This window comes from Lathyrus oleraceus, chromosome 2 (genome assembly GCF_024323335.1).
Source record: "Lathyrus oleraceus cultivar Zhongwan6 chromosome 2, CAAS_Psat_ZW6_1.0, whole genome shotgun sequence".
NCBI classification, from domain to species: Eukaryota; Viridiplantae; Streptophyta; class Magnoliopsida; order Fabales; family Fabaceae; genus Lathyrus; species Lathyrus oleraceus.
Window position 1 is genome coordinate 471345606 of NC_066580.1, and position 20424 is coordinate 471366029.

The following is a 20424-nucleotide window of genomic DNA, read 5'->3' on the forward strand; positions in this document are numbered from 1 at the left end:
GTACGGCAAACGTTGCTATAGGCACGATCCGAAACCAATCGCGATTGTTGCATGAAGCTCATATTGTCCGTCAGCTGCTGTGAAATAGTAGAGAGAAGGCCATCACGCCTTTCTTCTCTAGCTGTCATATCACGCCACATCTCCTCGGTGACATGGAATCCAGGAGCAGTACCTGCAACAGGGTTAGAGGAAGATGGTGCGGTGTGTGACTGTGAAGGATGATGGGGGGACATGTGAGGGATGGGAGACTGCTCTCTCCGATCATACTCATCATCAGTGTCATGTGCCTCCCCATCGGGAATATTAGGAGGAAGTGGACCCAAAACACGTGGAGCATTAAGATCATAGGTCCAGTTCCTTTCATCACGTACATCAGTACGTCTACTGCATGGTAAAGCAACAGATGGGATAGCTACCCCATGAACCATCAACTCATAACCACATTCTCTCCTTGCTCGGCACAATTTCATGTCTTTCAGAAATTTTAAATTAATTGTGCGAGGAGGTAGTGGTTCAAGTGTAGCTATCTCATCGTTCAGGCCAAGAGCCCGAGCAATATACGTAACAAGCCCTCCAAAAACAATCGGTCCTGTTTTGTTAGTAAATAAAGTCATATGAGCAAGCATAAACGGGACCGGATTGATGTGGGTTCTAGTGAGGCATCCTTGCAAAAATAGGAGTTCACGAGCATTTACCTTGTTTGGACTTTCCCGGCCAAAAATAGTACATGCCAAAAGAAGTCTAAAAACTCTTATGGCCGGGTTGTGAATGGTCGACGCAAGTATCCCTTCGAAAGAATTAATTGAAGAACTTGAAAGCCTTTGCCAGAAGGTAAATACCTCGGCCGACCACTCCGCATCCAAAGGTGCCTCACAAATTGCACCTTCCCTATGAGGGATTCCTAACAAACCTGCTAGATTGTCGGTACTGAATTCATACTCAATTCCGAACAGTCTAAAAATAACAGTACCGACAGTGCTAGCAGTGTTAGGACTGACAGTGTATATTAAAGAACTCAAAAACTCAGTTGTCAGTCGCTCATAGGTAGGTTCCTGATTAATGAAAATATTATGCAAGCCTAGAAATTCTAATAAATTAAAAACACTATGATAAATACCCAAAACATACAGACAGTTATCGTCGACGTACCTAGTCGAGAGAATTTCTCGACTTTGAAGCCTCTGAATAATTTTCCGTTGCCTTTCGCCCGGTCTTCCATCACGAAGAAGAAATCCGTTGAACTCCATTGTTGAATGCTCCTTAGGTAGTGAAAATGGTAGAAAAAGTGGTTTATGAGGGAATGATAAAGTTTTGATTTTTTTGGTTTTTTGATGGATGAAAATGGAAATGGATGTTGGATATGTTTTATGGATGGTGGGTATTTTGGAAATGAGGGAGCTTTAATGGGGTTCAAGGAGGATTTGGAAGGTTGGAAAAATGGGTTTTTGGTGAAGAAAGGGATGAAAATGGTGGAAATGGGGATTCAGCCCCGTACTTGTTGTTGGTACGGTGTGGCGCCCGCCACAGGGCCTATGGCGCCCGCCACAAGGCCAATTCCTGGGCCTTGTGGTTTTGGATCCTCCTTTTGGGCCTTCTTGCACCTTTGTCTTCCGGGGGGTCTGAATAGCGTTTTCTTCTTCTTTTCAAGGCTTGAGGCTTGCATATTTTTTGTAAAGACAAAAATGAAAATATTTTTGTCTTATATATATATATATATTTTTTATTTTTTTTTGCACGACAAAAAAAAATAAATAAATAATTAAAGAAACAAAAGAAAAAGAAAAAGTTAACATTAGTGCATAATATGTATATATATAAGAAATTCAGAGTGCATGAAAATATAAAAGCTGCAGTAAAGTAAAATATGTCTGGAAATGCGATAAATAAAATACTAGGGTAATGCTGTCAGGGTAGAATGAGTCATGTGGTAGGCGTCTTTTCCTGGCTTGATCCACGAAACTCAGCTATCTCCCTCCGAAGCTCTTCAATCTCCTGATGTAGAGCATCGGTCTCTGAGGCATGAGTGAGATCAGAAACCTGCATCTGTAACTCTAAGTCTGCCACTTCCTGCTTGAGCAGGGCAGTCTCCTTACGGAGCTCATAAATCTGTGTTTGTAGGTCAGGTGGCTGCAGAGACAAATTGTTAGACATAACAGTGATCTGGGGAGTAAGAGGTGTAGGAGTGTACTCAGCGGCGGGAGGCGATTTCGGCTCTTCGACAGTCTCTCCATAACCCTCTAGAGCATAACTCCAATTTTCAGGATCATGGACACTGGTCATCAGCTGATCTGGTAATGTGAAATAGTGTATCGCTTCGCCGTCGATCAGCAGTCTAAACATGTTGGGCTCAAAAGAAGCCCTCCTCATCAGTCCTCTATCAAGACAAAAATCAATATCCAGGGTGGTGTAGAAGCAGAAGGTCCTGAGGTGCAATAACTTGCGAGACAGACCCAATGCAGTAGCAATCTGTGTAACAATCCCACCGACATGGATGATGCCTACGGATGATCTGGCAACACTAGCCAAGCCCTTTAACAGAAAGTTGCCACAAGCAACAGGGCGAGACTGAGTCGCACAAAACAGTAGGAAAATCTCCTCTTCACTTAGCAGTGTCTCTGTATCTGGAAAACCTAGGAAAGAATGTGCTAGAATCATCTGGAAGTACCTCAATGCAGGGTTGTGGATTACCTGAGAAAACTGGGTAGAAGGATCTTGGCTCCCTCCGCCGGATATTTTAGTCCAAAACTTTTCCACTTCTCTGCTCATAAAATACCCCATCGGTGTATCTGGAATAGCATCAGGAGTAGTCTGGAAACCTAGCAAATCACCAAACTCCTTGTGAGAGAATGAGTAGTCAATCCCGAACAACCTGAAAACAGCGAGTCCATCGGGTCCAGCCCAGGGGTCATAATGAAACGAGCTGAGGAACTCAAGAGTCAAGTTCCTATAAGTGTTGTTCCTGTAGTCAAACTGTTCCCACTGGAGTTGATGGCATAAAAATCTGACGCTTGGCTCTATCCCCAAGGCATCCATGCAGTCATGGTCAGGGTACCTGGTAGGAGCCATAGGGCGTCTCATGTGAACATAGTAACGCTCTCTCTGTGCATCATCTCTAAAGGCCACGTGCATGTCATCAGGGTTCTGCATTCTGTACAAGGTTAGCAAACAAGTCCTGAAAGCACATAAAACATTCAATCGTTAGTCCTGACACAATAATAATAATATAAACAAAATAAAGTAAAAGTAAAAAATAAAAAGTACAAAAAATAAGAAAAACCATGGGTTGCCTCCCATGCAGCGCTTGTTTAACGTCATTAGCTCGACGACCGATATTTAAACATCATTGGAAGGATATGGTGGATCACTCAGAGTATGGCAGGTGTATGTTGTCGGGATGTCACCTCCTTCGTAGGGCTTCAACCTCTGTCCATTGACGATGAACGGTTTACATGTCTGGTTCTTGATTTCAATAGCACCGGATCTCAGGATCTTAGATACTTCGAAAGGGCCAGTCCATCTCGAACGGAGTTTACCTGGAAAAAGTCGTAACCTAGAATCGAACAGGAGAACAGGATCGCCTATTTTGAAGTCTCTTCTTATGATTCTTTTGTCATGCCAAGCTTTTGTTCTTTCTTTGTATATGATGGCATTTTCGTAGGCAGATTGTCTGAGCTCTTCTAATTTGTGGATGTCAAGGATACGTTTCTCACCAGCTGTCAAGTAATCCAAATTCAAAGTTTTGATGGCCCAATAGGCCTTATGTTCCAATTCAAAAGGTAAGTGACATGATTTTCCATAGACCAGTTGATAAGGGGTTGTTCCTATAGGAGTTTTGAAAGCGGTTCTATAGGCCCATAATGCTTCTTGAAGTTTCTGTGACCAATCCTTTCTAGATATAGAGACAGTCTTCTCGAGGATTTGTTTTATCTCCCTATTAGATACTTCCACTTGTCCATTGGTCTGTGGGTGGTATGGTGTTGCTACTCTATGCTTAACTCCATACTTGCTTAAAAGTTTATCAAATATTCTCGATATGAAGTGCGATCCTCCATCGCTTATGACTAAACGGGGTGTTCCAAACCTGGGAAATATATAATTTTTGAATAATTTGATGACTACTCTGGTGTCGTTTGTGGGTGCGGCGATAGCTTCAATCCATTTAGACACGTAGTCAACAGCTACTAAGATGTACTGATTTCCAAAAGATGGTGGGAACGGTCCCATAAAGTCTATACCCCATACGTCGAAGAGTTCTACTTCTTGGATATTTCTTAACGGCATTTCATTACGTCTTGAAATATTTCCTGTGCGTTGGCATCTATCACACTTGACAATGAAAGCATGGACATCACGCCACATAGTAGGCCAGAATAGGCCAGCTTGAAGAATCTTGGCGTAGGTCTTAGATGTGCTTGCATGTCCACCATAGGGTGCAGAGTGACAATGCTCAATTATATTATTTACCTCTTCTTCTGGAACACAACGGCGGAAAATGCCATCTTTACCTCTCTTGAAAAGAAATGGTTCGTCCCAATAGAAGTTTCTCACATCACTATAGAACTTCTTCTTCCGGTGGTAGTTTAGATCAGGGGGTATGATGTCAGCGGCTAGATAATTAACAAAGTCTGCATACCAAGGTACATCACTTATGGCTAAGGATTTTTGAAAATACTCATGAGGGTCTGGGTTATCTTCTTCAATGGTTTCTAGTTGGGCTATCAGTCTATCATAGGCAAAATCGTCATTTATGGGAACTGGATCAGGTTTCAGGTATTCTAGCCTAGATAGGTGATCAGCTACCACATTATCAGTGCCTTTCTTATCACGGATATCCAAATCAAACTCTTGCAGTAATAGAATCCATCGAAGTAACCTAGGCTTGGCATCCTTTTTGCTTAGTAAGTAACGAATGGCAGCATGGTCGGTATAAACTATAATCTTGGCTCCTACTAGATAAGATCTAAATTTGTCTATTGCAAAAACTACAGCTAGGAGCTCTTTTTCGGTTGTTGCGTAATTGAGCTGTGCAGCGTCTAGGGTTCTACTGGCATAATAAATCACATGTAACTTCTTATCTTTTCTCTGACCTAGAATGGCTCCAACAGCGTAATCACTGGCGTCACACATTATCTCAAACGGTTCTGACCAATCAGGGGGTTTCATTATAGGTGCTGAAGTCAGAGCTTCCTTCAGAAGATTAAATGCTTCAGTACATTTTTCATCGAAGATAAATTCAGCATCTTTCATTAAAAGACCAGTTAAGGGCTTTGTTATTTTGGAGAAATCTTTGATGAAACGTCGGTAAAATCCGGCATGTCCAAGAAAACTTCTTATCTCCCTGATAGTCTTCGGCGGTTTTAGATTCTCTATGACTTCTATTTTTGCTTTATCTACCTCTATACCTTTTTCGGAAACTATATGTCCTAAAACAATCCCTTCGGTGACCATGAAATGACATTTTTCCCAATTTAGCACAAGGTTTACCTCCACACATCTCTCCAGGATTTTCTCAAGGTTGACAAGACAATTTTTGAAATCTGATCCACAAACTGAGAAATCGTCCATAAATACTTCCATAATTCCATCTAAATAATCAGCAAAGATAGACATCATGCAGCGTTGGAAAGTTGCAGGAGCATTACAAAGTCCAAAAGGCATTCTTCTATAGGCAAAAGTTCCAACTGGGCATGTAAAGGTAGTTTTTTCTTGATCTTCGGGGTGAATAGGTATTTGGAAGAATCCTGAATATCCATCTAAATAACAAAAGTAAGAGTGTCTGGCTAGGCGCTCCAACATTTGATCTATGAATGGTAATGGGAAATGGTCCTTCCTAGTTGCTTTATTTAATTTTCTATAATCTATGCACATACGCCAACCTCCATCGGTTCTTTTTGCTACAGGTTCGCCCTTCTCGTTTTGCACGACTGTGATGCCTCCCTTTTTGGGTACTACATGCACAGGACTCACCCATTTACTGTCCGAGATCTGATATATTATACCTGCCTCTAGTAACTTAAGAACTTCAGTCTTAACTACCGCACTCATTATAGGATTTATTCTACGTTGGTGTTCTCTGGAAGGTTTTGAATCTTCTTCAAGCAAAATCCGATGCATGCATACGGATGGGCTTATTCCTTTTAGATCAGAGATCTTATATCCTAAGGCTGAGGGGTACCTACGTAAAACTTCTAATAATTGATCGGTTTCTTTTTGGTTTAAGGTAGCACTGACTATAACTGGACGATTCATATCTTCATCCAGAAATTCATATCTCAGGTTTTTAGGCAGTTCCTTAAGTTTTACGGTCGGTTTCATAGGGCAAGGCATAGGATCTGGGGTAAGAGATAAACATTCGTGAAGGTTATCATCAATGTAGGGTGTTTTATAATTGTCATCTTCCAAAATAAGGGTTGATGGCAATTTTATAGATTTATTTTCTTCTTCTTGTTCTAATTCCCTAATGCATTCTTCGATGATATCTAAGGCATAACAAGAATCTCCTATCACAGGTGCCATAAGAAATTTTGACAATATAAATTCTATCTTCTCTTCACCTACCTCAAAAGTTAGTTTTCCTTTTTTAACATCTATTACGGCTCCAGCAGTCGATAAGAACGGTCTACCTAGGAGGATTGGTATGTCGTCATCTTCTTTAATGTCCATGACAACAAAATCAGTAGGTATAAACAACTGACCCACCCTAACAGGGACGTCTTCAAGTATGCCTATAGGGTATTTAACGGATCTATCGGCTAATTGAAGCGACATCTTAGTAGGTTGTAATTCTCCTAAGTTTAATCTCTCACAAACTGCTAAAGGCATTAAGCTCACACTAGCTCCTAAGTCTAGAAAAGCTTTTTCGATGACATGATTCCCTAAAATACAAGGAATGGAAAAATTTCCGGGATCTTTATCTTTCTTTGCTAACCTATCTTCGGAAATAGAATTACATTCCACGGGTTTCGGATCTTCAAGTCTACGTTTATTCGTAAGTATGTCTTTGAGAAACTTAGCATAAGAAGGTATTTGGGTGATGGCTTCTGTAAAGGGGATTTCTACGTGAAGTTTTTCTATAACCTTAACGAATTTTTGATATTGATTATCGATTTGGGTTTTCTTTAATCTTTGAGGGTATGGTATTGGTGGTTTGTATGGCGGTGGTGGTACATAGGTTTTATTTTTAGGTTCTTCTCCTTTTTCTTGACTTTCCGGGGTTTCAGGCTTCTCTGGTTCCTTTTCCTCACTCCTCTCAGAAGTTTCAGGCTCACTTAATCTAGGGTTTAAAGGCTCCTTATAAGCGGTTCCACTTCGTAGAGTAATGGCATTAGCTTGCCCTTTCGGGTTTTGTTGAGGTTGTCCAGGGAACTGTCCTCCAGGGGTAGTCTGTGGGGCTTGGTTTAACGCTACCTGAGAGATCTGGGTTTCAAGCATCTTATTATGAGTAATGATTTGATCAACCTTGGTTCCTAACTGGGTAATTAGTTCGTTAACATGGACGCTTTGGTTCATGAACTCTTTGTTTTTCTGTTTTTGAGCAACGATGAAATCTTTTACAATTTCTTCAAAGCTCGGGTTTGGCGGTACAGGTTGCATAGGTTGATTTGTTCTAGGGGCTTGGTAACCTTGTTGTCTCGGAGGTGCGGTATTTTGAATAGGGTTATTATTTTTGTAGGAGAAGTTTGGGTGATTCCTCCATCCAGGGTTATATGTGTTAGAAAATGGGTTCCCTTGGGTATAGTTCACTTGCTCAGTGTTGGTTTCATTTAACAGATTGCATTCGGCGGATTGGTGTCCTTGCGTTCCACATATCTCACAATTCGGCGAAACTGCGGCTACAGTATTCGGAGTTGTACACATATGTTCGACTCTAAGGGCCAACGCGTCCATTTTAGCCTGCATCATGTCTATAGAGCTTAGCTCATGTATTCCTCCTTGGGCTTCCTTCTTTTCCACTGTCGCTCGTTCTACTCCCCATGATTGATGGTTTTGGGCCATATCCTCGATAAGGGCACTAGCTTCAGGGTAAGGTTTATTCATCAGTGCGCCACCAGCGGCAGCGTCGATGGTCATCTTAGTGTTATAATGAAGTCCATTATAGAAGGTTTGGATGATTAGCCAATTCTCTAAGCCATGGTGTGGGCATGCTCTTAATAGTTCTTTATATCTCTCCCAGGCTTCGAACAACGACTCTCCTTGGAGTTGGGTAAATCTAGTTATAAGGTTTCGAAGAAGAGCGGTCTTACTTGGGGGAAAATATCTAGCAAGAAAAACTTTCCTAAGGTCATCCCAAGTTGTTATTGAATTGGGTGGAAGGGAATCTAACCATGATAGAGCTTTATCTCTGAGGGAAAAGGGAAATAATCTTAAGCGTATCGCCTCAGGAGAAGCTCCATTGGTTTTAAAGGTGTCTGCTAACTGAAGAAAGTTTTTTAAATGTTGGTTTGGGTTATCAGTAGCGAGACCTGAGAATTGTCTCTGTTGCACTAATTGCAGCAGGGATGGTTTAAGTTCAAAATTATTGGCTGGGATAACGGGGTTTACTATACTGGAACTAGGTTCCTCGTTTGATGGTTGGGCGAAGTCCTTAAGAGGTCTTCGGTTTTGTTCTTCGGCCATAGCTATCCTATTCCTATGGAAAAATAAACGTGCGCGAGCGTAACGTTCAGGTTCAGCTAGAGGGTCTACTAAACTTCCGGCACTGCGAGTCTTTCGCATTGACCGGTGGGTAACAACCTTAGTCTAAACGGTATAACTACAGGGTAATGAAATTTGACGAAATTGGTCCCCGGCAACGGCGCCAAAAACTTGATGCGTGTTTTTCGCAAGTGTACGAATCACGTCAAAGTAATATAAAAGATTATCGAATCCACAGAGACCAAGTGTCAATCTATCAAACCTGTTGTTATGGTGTGTATCTAAGGCAACTATTTTTAAGGGTTTTAATAAGGGTGCAATGGTAAATAAAATTATAATTTTAAATAATAAATAAAGACAGGCTCGAATGTAATTCACGCAATCAATGATAATCCAGTACTTGTTAGTGGAACTACTTATGGGCAATGTTTTCTCCTTTGAAAAGAACTAATTTAACAGGAACTGTCGCTTTCGCGTATTCAGAACCGAGTTGTACTCTCTAATCAACCCCTCCTATTGTCACGGATAAAAAGGTGCGTACTGCGTTAGAGTAGTAAACCTATTTTTAAGAAATATAGTATCTTAACTAAGTTGAAAAGTATTTTAACCTGGACTTCCTAGCAAAAAGAGGTTCTTACGAACCAGAGTTTAAACTTCCTAACGCGTCCGAAAATCGTTTCAAAATCTCTTTTCTTTTTAATCTAAAATCTCCTAATAAACTAGACAAAGCGCTTTTGGCTGTTTTTGAAATAGTTAAAAACAATTACTTGAATTGAAAGATAAAATAGCCCTTAGGTGTTTCCACGAACAATTATACTGATTACTGGTTTAATTACGATCCTTACATTCTAACCTTTATAGAATTAGTTAGACATGATAAAGTAAATATTCTTTTTATAGTTTTTCATAAAAGTAATTTAAAGCGAGTGCGGATAATAAACAAAGTAAAGTGCGAGTGCAGGAAATAAACAACGTAAATGTGCGAGTGCAGGAAATAAACAACGTAAATGTGCGAGTGCAGGAAATAAACAACGTAAATGTGCGAGTGCAGGAAATAAATAAAAGTAAAATACGAACTTGAATTAAAATGGCGGCAGGATTAACTTCCTCCAGAGTGCTCCAAAAACTCGAACCACAGACAGATTACAGACTCGATCACTCGATTGCAGAGGCACCCCGATGTGGAATGGCAACTGCTTTATAACTGATATATGCCTAGAGAATTCTAATTCTGGATGATGAAAAACGAAAATCTAAGGTCCTATTTATAGTAAAAACTGAAAGCATGAAATGACAGGGACGCCCCTCCACTAAAAAGTGGAGGTTACTGATTTTGGCCTTGTGGCGCCCGCCACAGGCCTATGGCGCCCGCCATGGTCCCTACAGGGGATGATGGAGTGGGGATCGTGGGTCTTGACGGTTGAGGAGTGGTCTTGAGACGTGGCCACGTCATGGCTAACCCCATGGCGCCCGCCACGGTGGGTGTCGTAAGTGCAAAACGCTGAATTTCTAGGTTTTCGCCCGTTTTCACTCCTTTTTCGCTCCTTTTCCCGATTCGAGCTCCGATTATTATAAAAACCTGAAAACATAAGAAAACAAAGAAATAACAAAGCAAAACAACAATAAAAGCTAAGAATGCATGCGAAATCGGAGTCAGAAATACGGTGAATTTTAGTGTGATCAGGAACATCCAATGAGGACAGGTGAAGATGGAGTCAGTGTGCAGATTCCTGAAGAAGACTGGGACAAGGAACAAGAGGCATTAGCTCTTGGAAATTCCAAAGCCTTGAATGCACTGTTCAATGGAATCACTAAGAACATCTTCAGACTGGTGCACCATTGTGAACTAGCTAAGGAAGTTTGGGATACCCTCAAGGTAACTCATGAAGGTACTTCCAAGGTGAAGATGTCAAAACTTCAGATGCTGACAACCAAGTTTGAAAATCTGAGGATGAAAGAGGATGAGACTATTCATGACTTCCACATGAATATTCTTGAAATTGCAAACACCTCTGGTGGACTAGGTGAGAAAATGACCGAAGAGAAACTTGTAAGAAAGATTCTCAGGTCCTTGCCTAAGAGGTTTGCTATGAAGGTCACTGCTATAGAGGAGGCTCAGGACATCAGCAATATGAAGGTAGATGAGCTCATTGGTTCTCTCCAAACCTTTGAAATGGGCTTAGGTGAGTATGCTGAGAAGAAGAAAAGCATAGCCTTTGTATCTAATGCTGAAGAGGAGGCAGAAGAAGGATATACTGGAGGTGATGAAAGTATATCAGAAGCCTTAGCCATGCTTGGAAGGCAATTCAACAAGTTCATGAAGAAGATTGATCAAAGAGGTAGACCCAATGTCAAGAACATCCCGTCTGACATTAAGAAAAGATCAACTTCTGAAGAAAAGTTCAACCATAGGAAAGGAATCCAGTGTCATGGTTGTGAAGGGTATGGACACGTCAGAGCTGAATGTCCTACTTACCTCAAATTGCAAAATAAGGGGCTAGCTATCACATGGTCTGAAGGAGATTCTGAAAGTGAATCTGAAGGAGAATCTGCCAAACATGTCACTGCACTAACTAGTGTGTGTGTCTCTGAAGATGACACAAGTGCAGATGAGCTGACCTTTGATGAACTTGCTGCAGCATATAAGAAGCTGTGTACCACCAGTGCAGAAGTACGTGCACAAGGTGAAAAGCAGAAGAAACTCATCAAGGAACTGGAAGATGAGAGACAGAAACAACTGTCTGCCATAGAAGGGCTGAATGATGAGATAGCCCTGCTGACCTCCAAGCTGAACCAGATGACCAAATCCATCAGAATGATGAATAAGGGAACTGACGCCTTGGAAGAAATCCTAAAGGTGGGACAGCAGTCTGGAACCAAATCTGGGCTAGGATTTAGAAAAAGAACTGAACACAAACGCCCAAAGGCTAAAGTTCAGAAGTTCAAGCAGATGTCACAACCGATGTCTCAACATCGAGGAGCTAGGATGAATGATCATCAGAAGAGAATATTCCAGAATTTGCGGTGTCACCACTGTGGCAGGCTTGGACATATAAAAGCCTTCTGCTACTGGATTCATGGCTTCCCTAACAGAGCCTCACCTGTCAGACCTAAGCATAACACACGCAAGCGATGTGTTCCCATTAAGAAGCAACAATGGTATGCTAGGATAGCACACACTGCCCTAAGGGCTTCTTCCAGAGAAGACTGGTACTTTGACAGTGGATGCTCAAGACATATGACTGGTATGGAAAATCTACTGGTAGATATTCAACCTCACACCACCAGCTATGTGACTTTTGGTGATGGTGCCAAAGGAAAAATCAGAGGTGTGGGCAAACTGGACTGTTCTGGAGTGCCAAAACTGAACAATGTGCTGTTAGTAAGAGGACTCACTGCAAACCTCATCAGTATAAGTCAGCTGTGTGATCAAGGTTTTCATGTTCAGTTTACGAAGGAGCAGTGCATTGTGACAAATGGTGACAATCAGGAAGTTATGAGAGGAACCAGGTCCAAAGACAACTGCTATCTGTGGGAACCTGACCTCTCTAACTTTTCCACAACGTGCTCCTCAGCCAAGGAAGAACAGGAGGTGAAGCTGTGGCATAGAAGACTTGGCCATCTCCACTTACGTGGAATGAAGAAGATCATATCCAAGGAAGCAGTCAGAGGAATGCCAAAGCTTCTGATTGATGAAGGTAGAGTCTGTGGAGAATGCCAAGTGGGCAAGCAAACCAAGATGTCACACCCAAAGCTGGGACATTCCACAACCTCCAGAGTTCTGGAACTGCTGCACATGGACCTAATGGGACCTATGCAGGTGGAAAGTCTTGGAGGGAAGAAGTATGCCTACGTGGTGGTTGATGACCATTCCAGATACACGTGGATAAACTTCATCAGAGAGAAGTCAGATACATTTGATGTCTTCAAGGATCTGTGCATAAGACTTCAAAGAGAAAAGGACAGCTGTGTGGTCCGGATTAGAAGTGATCATGGCACTGAGTTCAAGAATTCCAAGTTTGATGAGTTCTGCTCATCTGAAGGAATAAGCCATGAGTTCTCCTCCCCTATAACTCCTCAGCAGAATGGAATAGTTGAAAGAAAAAATAGAACTATTCAAGAATCTGCTAGAGCAATGATTCATGCAAAGAAGCTCCCTATGCACTTTTGGGCTGAAGCAATGAATACGGCATGCTATGTTCACAACAGAGTCACCTTGAGAAAAGGAACCTCCTCCACTCTGTATGAAATATGGAAGGGTAGAAAACCCACTGTGAAGTACTTTCATATTTTTGGAAGTAAATGCTACATTCTCACAGATCGTGAACAGAGAAGGAAGCTAGATCCCAAAAGTGATGAAGGCGTATTTCTGGGATACTCCACGAACAGCAGAGCCTATAGAGTGTTCAACTACAGGACCAATGTCCTGATGGAATCCATAAATGTCATTGTGGATGATAAAGAGGAAGGAACCGATGTCATGGAGGATGTTGAAACATTCCTTGATAGTCCAACTGACAGTCCAGTCAAGCCTGAAGAAGTACAGGAACCTCCTCCTGAATGTGAAGTAGAAGCACCTGCCAAAGTGCCATCTATCAGAATTCAGAAAGACCACCCTAAGGATCTTATCATAGGGGATCCCACCAGTGGTGTAACTACCAGGTCAAGGGGAATAAACTCAAATTCCTGCTTTGTTTCCAAGGTTGAACCAAAGAATGTGAAAGAAGCCCTGACTGATGAATACTGGATCATTGCCATGCAAGAGGAACTCGAGCAGTTCACAAGGCATGAAGTATGGGAGCTGGTTCCAAGACCTGAAGGGTCCAACATCATTGGTACCAAGTGGATCTACAAAAACAAATCTGATGAGAAAGGAGTAATTACTAGAAATAAAGCAAGACTAGTAGCTCAAGGATACACTCAAGTTGAAGGAGTAGACTTTGATGAGACATTTGCTCCTGTGGCTAGACTTGAGTCCATCAGATTGCTGTTGGGGGTAGCATGCATCCTGAAGTTTAAGCTATTTCAAATGGATGTGAAGAGTGCATTCTTGAATGGCTACCTGAATGAAGAAGTCTATGTGGAACAACCCAAAGGGTTTAGTGATCCTAACCAACCTGAGCATGTATACAAGCTGAAGAAAGCCTTGTATGGGTTGAAGCAAGCACCCAGAGCTTGGTATGAAAGGTTAACCGAATTTCTGACCACAAATGGATACAGAAAGGGTGGCAAAATCATGATAGCTCAAATCTATGTGGATGATATAGTCTTTGGTGGAATGTCAGAACAAATGGTTAAAAAATTTGTTCACCAGATGCAATCTGAGTTTGAAATGAGTCTAGTGGGAGAACTGACCTATTTCCTTGGAATGCAAGTAAACCAAATGGAGGACTCCATGTTTCTCTCCCAAAGCAAGTATGCCAAGAACATAGTTAAGAAGTTTGGTATGGATCATGCCAGGCACAAGAGGACTCCAGCTCCTACTCATCTGAAATTAACCAAAGATGATGGAGGACCCAGTGTTGATCAATGCCTGTACAGAAGCATGATAGGTAGTCTGCTGTATCTAACTGCAAGTAGACCTGACATTTCCTATGCAGTTGGAGTGTGTGCCAGATATCAAGCAGAGCCCAAGGTGAGTCACTTGAATCAAGTCAAAAGGATCCTCAAGTACATCAATGGGACATGTGACTATGGGATGCTGTACTCACATGGGTCTGAGCCTGTCCTATATGGGTACTGTGATGCTGATTGGGCTGGAAGTGCTGATGACAGAAAAAGCACATCAGGTGGATGTTTCTTCTTAGGAGAAAACCTCATATCGTGGTTCAGCAAGAAGCAGAACTGTGTCTCTCTGTCCACTGCAGAGGCTGAATACATAGCGGCTGGAAGCAGTTGCTCCCAACTGGTTTGGATGAAACAAATGCTCACTGAGTACAATGTCAATCAAAATGTCATGACATTGTTCTGTGATAATCTCAGTGCCATCAACATCTCCAAGAATCCCATCCAACACAGCAGGACCAAACATATTGACATTAGGCACCACTTCATCAGAGATCTGGTGGAAGACAAGGTGATCACTTTGGAACATGTAGCCACGGATCTTCAACTGGCTGACATATTTACAAAGGCTCTGGATGCTACTCAGTTTGAAAACTTAAGGAGCAAACTGGGAATATGTCTCTCTGAGACATTATAGCAACCACTGATGTTTGGGATAAATTGTTTAATATCTCTGCCTATTAAACGATTTGTACAAGACTATGATTGGTCAACATATCATAGCTATGCTGCGCGCATCAAGGGTGAATATAAGAGGGTAAGGAGACACCCTACAGAGAGAAGGCCTCTGTACCTGCAGGAGTTCAAGGATGCTGTTCATGCAGGAGTGGTTCTGGATGTCAGAAACAACATCATGGCATCTGATATGGTGGTACCTACTGTAAAGCAAAAGTGGGTGATCACTTAATCGAAGCTGTGAAGCAAGATCAAGTGGATGTGAACTTGGTTGAAACTGTGAAGTAAAACCAAGTCTGGAACTCTGTCATTGTGCTCTGACTATGTTGTTGGCTTTGGCAACATTTGTGACAAAAAGGGGGAGTAATAACCACCAATACCCCTGACAAACAGAGTGGGTCTCTACAACACTCTCATGACAGATCTGAAGATTCCCCCCTTGCAGCTGATGTTGAAGTTTAGGTGCAACTTCGAATATATGTGTGCTGCTATGTGAAGTTTTATTTAACTTCCATGTGTGTGAGTGTGCTGCCACTCTGAGTGTATTAGCTAGTTTTATTCCGCTGCCATGAACTCTGTTATGGGGATCAAAGTGTTTTAGCCAAAAATTTGCCAAAGGGGGAGTTTGTAGGTGTTTAATTGGCTGCATTGTATGGTAAAACACAAATGTCTTGACTGATGTCATGACATGTATATGTGACTACATTGTAGTTACTGCAGGACTAGCTAACACAGGATTATTGAATGCTGTGACATTCATACCTGTCAACAGATACTAAGGAACAGAAGCTCTGTTAGAACTTAGTATTCACTTGCAGTCTGGTTATCAAGGAAGAACCAGACCTGGCATAAGGCCTACTGATTGAATGTCAAACTGGATGTTGTGACATTCATCATTGACAGCAGCTACTGAAGATTGGGCAGAGTGGTGTTCTGCTATACTTCAGCACTTTACTTAGTTTGTTATTCAAGAGAATAGCAGAACTAACTTAAGGCCAATTGTGTAAATGTTAAGTTGGACACTTTGACATTTACTAATGTAAGCTGGTACTGTAGTATGGTCATATTGATCATGTACAGGTCAGCAGATTTGTACAGTCTGTTTTCTGGGAAAACAGACTCAGCATATGGACCTTGATGTCAAGCTGAATGTCGTGACATTCATGCCTGACAGCATATGCTAAATTGTAGGTTGTTCAGTTTTCTGTTACAGCTTTCTCAGGCTATTCTTTAGGAAGTCAACAGCTTAGAGAAAATCCAGGAAATCAACAACCAAGCTACATTCAATGAACCTAACAAATAGCCTATTTGTTAGCAACCTAAATATTGAATTTGAGGGAACGTATGTGACCTAAAATTCAGGAAAATACAGGTGCAAAAGCCCAGGTGCTGCAATATAAAAAGGAAGGCATTCCTCCATTCAGTTTCAGGGATTTTGAGGCGTGAAGATTTAGTGTGTCCAGCTTACTTCACTGCTGTATTTTTGTGAGTCTAGAATTAGACGTATCTTGTAAGCCAAGTCATTATCAAATAGATGATTGCTTTGGCATAGGGTGTTCATTGAGTTGTAAGTGTTGTGTCACTCAAAGCTTTTAAGCGTGAGTGCTGTGTATCTTGGTTTAAGCTGTGAAGCATAACCAAGAGTTGTTTTTGAAGTGTGACTTCAAAGTGTTTTTAATATCACTGAGGTGATTGAGGGGGAGTGAGTAGGAACTCTGATCTTAGATTAAGATTGAAATTGCATTGGGTAGGGATTAAGTGATAAGTTGTAAACGGGTGAGTTTAGCTTTGAATTGATACTACTAATAGTGGATTTCCTCCCTGGCTTGGTAGCCCCCAGATGTAGGTCATGTTGGACTGAACTGGGTGAACAATTACTTGTGTTATTTACTGCACTTATAATTAAGTTCTGCATAATCCCTGTCTGTGCAGAATTGGATGTCATAACAACCTGTGTGACATCCAAAGTCTGATAACTAGAATTTCACTGTGGTTGTTGGTCCGTCAAATGAACCTAAGAAGAATTATGATGCCAAAGAATTACTAAGGTTAATCAGAAAAAATGATTACAATATGGTAGATCAACTCATTCAGACTCTGTCAAAAATATCGGTGTTGTCTTTGTTGCTGAACTCCGAGGCTCATCGGAAATCTTTGATGAAGGTGTTAGAGCAAGCTTATGTGGACCATGATATGATAATGAATCAATTTTATGGTGTAGTGGGAGATATCACAGCTTGTAATGTCTTAAGTTTCAGTGATGAAGATCTGCCGCCAGAGGGTAGGAAACACAATTATGCTTTACTTATATCTATAAGGTGCGGAGAGGTCTCCCTGTCCAATGTCTTAGTTGATATAGGTTCTTCACTCAATGTTATGCAAAAATAAACTTTGTATAAGTTGGCTTATCAAGGTGCTCCTATGAAGCACAATGAGTGGTAGTCAAAGCTTTTGATGGTTCTAAGAGGACAGTAATTGGTGAAGTAGATCTCCCAATGATGATAGGTCCACAAGTTTTCCAAGTCACTTTTTAGATGATGGATATCTACCAGGCATATAGTTGTTTATTGGGAATACCATGGATACATGATGTTGGGGAAGTAACGTCAACTCTTTATTAGAGACTTAAGTTTGTTAAGAACGATAAATTGATAATTATTTACGGTGAGCAGGCCTTGCTGGTCAATTGCCTTTCTTCTTTCAGGTATATAGATGTTGATGAGGAAGCTGTTAGGAATCAGTTCCAAGCCCTTGATATAGTAAATGTTGTTCAGAATAGTGGGGAATCTATTGCTCTATCGAAAGATGCACATCATATTGTGAAGAGCGGTCAAGTAGAAGGTTGAGGACATATTGTTTAGCTTCCCGAGATAAGAACACAGTTGGTTTAGGGTTCTCGCCCTATACAACTAGAAGAGAGTTGAAGCATGAAGTTGTTATCATACCTAACCAAGAGGTGTTCCACAATTTTAGTTTCATTCACCCTAGAGATCAAAACCTTGTTTCCATCAGTGAAGGAGATTCATATCCCTAATGGCATTGCTTTATGATGCATTGAGAGATTAGTCAAAATTGGATTGTTATGGATGTTCCTAGTTTCGTTCATTTGTCAAAGTAATTTGTTTTGTTTTTTCAAATAATTCCTTTCGCTTTGCCCAAGGTGAAAGTGACATTGCTCAGGCGCCATTTGTTTCAAATTTTAAGATCATTAATAAAAGACATTTGGTTATCTAATGTGTTTTCCTTTTTGCATTTTTTCTGGAAAATGGTAACTAAAAAACCTGTTAAAAAACAATTTTAGTTTTTGCATAAATCATGTGCAGATTAAAGAACAATAAACCCATTGAAAATAATGACCCTACGCACTCTCCCAACTTTGAATTCCCTATATATGAAGCGGAAGAAGAGAGTGAGGAAGACTGTGATATTCCAGAAGAAATTACTTGGTTGCTTGAGCACGAGGAGAAGAATATTCATCCATATAAAGAGTCAGCCGAACTGATCAACTTGGGCTCTGAAGAGAACAATAGAGAAGGCAAGATTGGGGCACTGCTTGATGAAGATGTCAAGAAAATGTTGGTAGAGTTGTTGAAAGAGTATGTTGATGTATTTTCTTGGTCATATCGAGTTATTCCAGGATTGGATACTGATATTGTGGAACACCGGCTACCGCTTAAACTAGAATGTCTGTCAGTGAAGCAAAAGTTAAGAAGAACTCATCCTAATATGGTTGTCAAGATTAGAGAAGAGGTGCAAAAACAGATTGATTTAGGTTTCCTTGTCACATCTATTTATCCTCAATGGGTGACCAATATTGTGCCAATTCCAAAGAAATACAAAAAAGTTAGAATGTGTGTAGATTATAGAGATCTAAATAAGGCGAGTCCAAAAGATGATTCTCCTCTTCCACATATTGACATGTTGGTAGACAATACAAATAAGTTCAATGTTTTCTCCTTTATGGATGGCTTTTTCGGGTACAATCAGATTAAAATGACACCTGAGGACATGGAAAAAAAATAACGTTTATCACCCATTAGGGAACATTCTGCTACAAAGTGACGCCCTTTGGCTTGAACAACGCTGGTGCTACATACCAAAGGGCTATGACTACCCTATTCCATGACATGATGCATAAGGAAATTAAGGTATATGTTTATGATATGATTGACAAGTATAAGGCTGAAGAAGATCATGTAGAGTATTTGTTGAAGTTGTTCCAGCGTTTGAGAAAATTCATACTTCGCTTGAATCCAAACAAATGCACTTTTGGTGTTCGTTCCGGGAAGATTTTGGGTTTCATTATTAGTCATAAAGGGTATAGAAGTGGATCTAGATAAAGTCAGGGTCATTCGAGATATTCCTGCACCTAGAATAGAAAAGCAAGTCAGAGGATTTCTCGGGCGTTTGAATTATATTTCCAGGTTCATTTCTCACTTGACTGCCACTTGTGAGCCAATCTTCAAGTTGCTTCAAAAAGATCAAAGTAATGTATGGAATTAAGATTGTCATAAAGCTTTTAATAGTATTAAAGGTTACTTTATTGAGCCTCATATTTTGATCCCTCTAGTGGAAGGGAAGCCTCTGATTATATATTTAGAAGTGTTGGGAGGATCAATGGGTTGTGTCCTTGGACAACAGGACGAGACAGGTAGGCAAGAGCATGCTATTTATTACTTGAGTAAGAAATTCACAGATTACGAATCCCGATATTCTTTGCTTGAGAAAACTTGTTGTGTCTTGGCATGGACTTCCGACGTCTTTGGCAGTATATGTTGAACCATACTACTTGGTTGATATCTAAAATGAATCCTATGAAGAATATTTTTGAGAAGCCTGCGCAGACAGGAAGAATTTCCCATTGGCGGATGTTTCTATCAGAATATGACATTGAATATCGTACTCAGAAATATATTAAAAGAAGTATGTTGGCATGTTATTTGGCTCATCAATCGATTGAAGACTATCAACCTATCCAGTTTTACTTTCTAGATGAAGATGTTATGGCCATTAGAGCTAAAGATTATGATGAACCAGGTCCTGATGAAGGACCAGAGCCTGGATCTCGATGGGGTTTGGTATTTGATGGAGCTTCTAATGCATATGGTCATGGGGTTGGAGCAATTATATTCACTCATCGAGGTTCTCATATTCCTTTTGTTGCAAGGATATGTTTTCGTTGTACCAATAATATGGTAGAATATGAAGCATGTATCATTGTCCTCGAAGAAGCTATTGATCTCAGTATTAAGATCCTCGATGTCTTTGGGGATTAATCATTAGTTATCGATCAAATCAAAGGTGAATGGGAGACTCGTCATCTGGGTTTGATTCCATACAAAGATTATGCTAGGCGGTTGTTGCCTTTCTTTAATAAAGTCAATTTCCATCACATACCTCGAAAGGAGAATCAAATGGAAAATGCTTTAGGAACCTTGTCCTCCATGTACCAGGTAAATTTCCATAATGAGGCACCCCAAATTACGATCATATGTTTGGATAGACCTACTTATCTATTTGCAGCAGAAGAGGAAGTAGACAATAAATCGT

The 20424-nt window shown here is 40.8% G+C and overlaps 1 protein-coding gene and 1 non-coding gene across 2 annotated transcripts; both read left to right on the top strand.

The window, feature by feature from the left end:
* The first annotated feature begins 8125 nt into the window (after nucleotides 1–8125).
* Nucleotides 8126–8232, top strand: LOC127124702 (small nucleolar RNA R71). Its single transcript, XR_007804163.1, has one exon. It is a non-coding gene; the product is annotated as a small nucleolar RNA R71 (small nucleolar RNA).
* An 11447-nt stretch (nucleotides 8233–19679) lies between these two features.
* LOC127123802 (uncharacterized) lies at nucleotides 19680–20150 on the top strand. Its single transcript, XM_051053983.1, has one exon. It carries the CDS (start codon nucleotides 19680–19682, stop codon nucleotides 20148–20150), a length of 471 nt encoding a protein of 156 aa, XP_050909940.1.
* The last annotated feature ends 274 nt before the right edge of the window (nucleotides 20151–20424 follow it).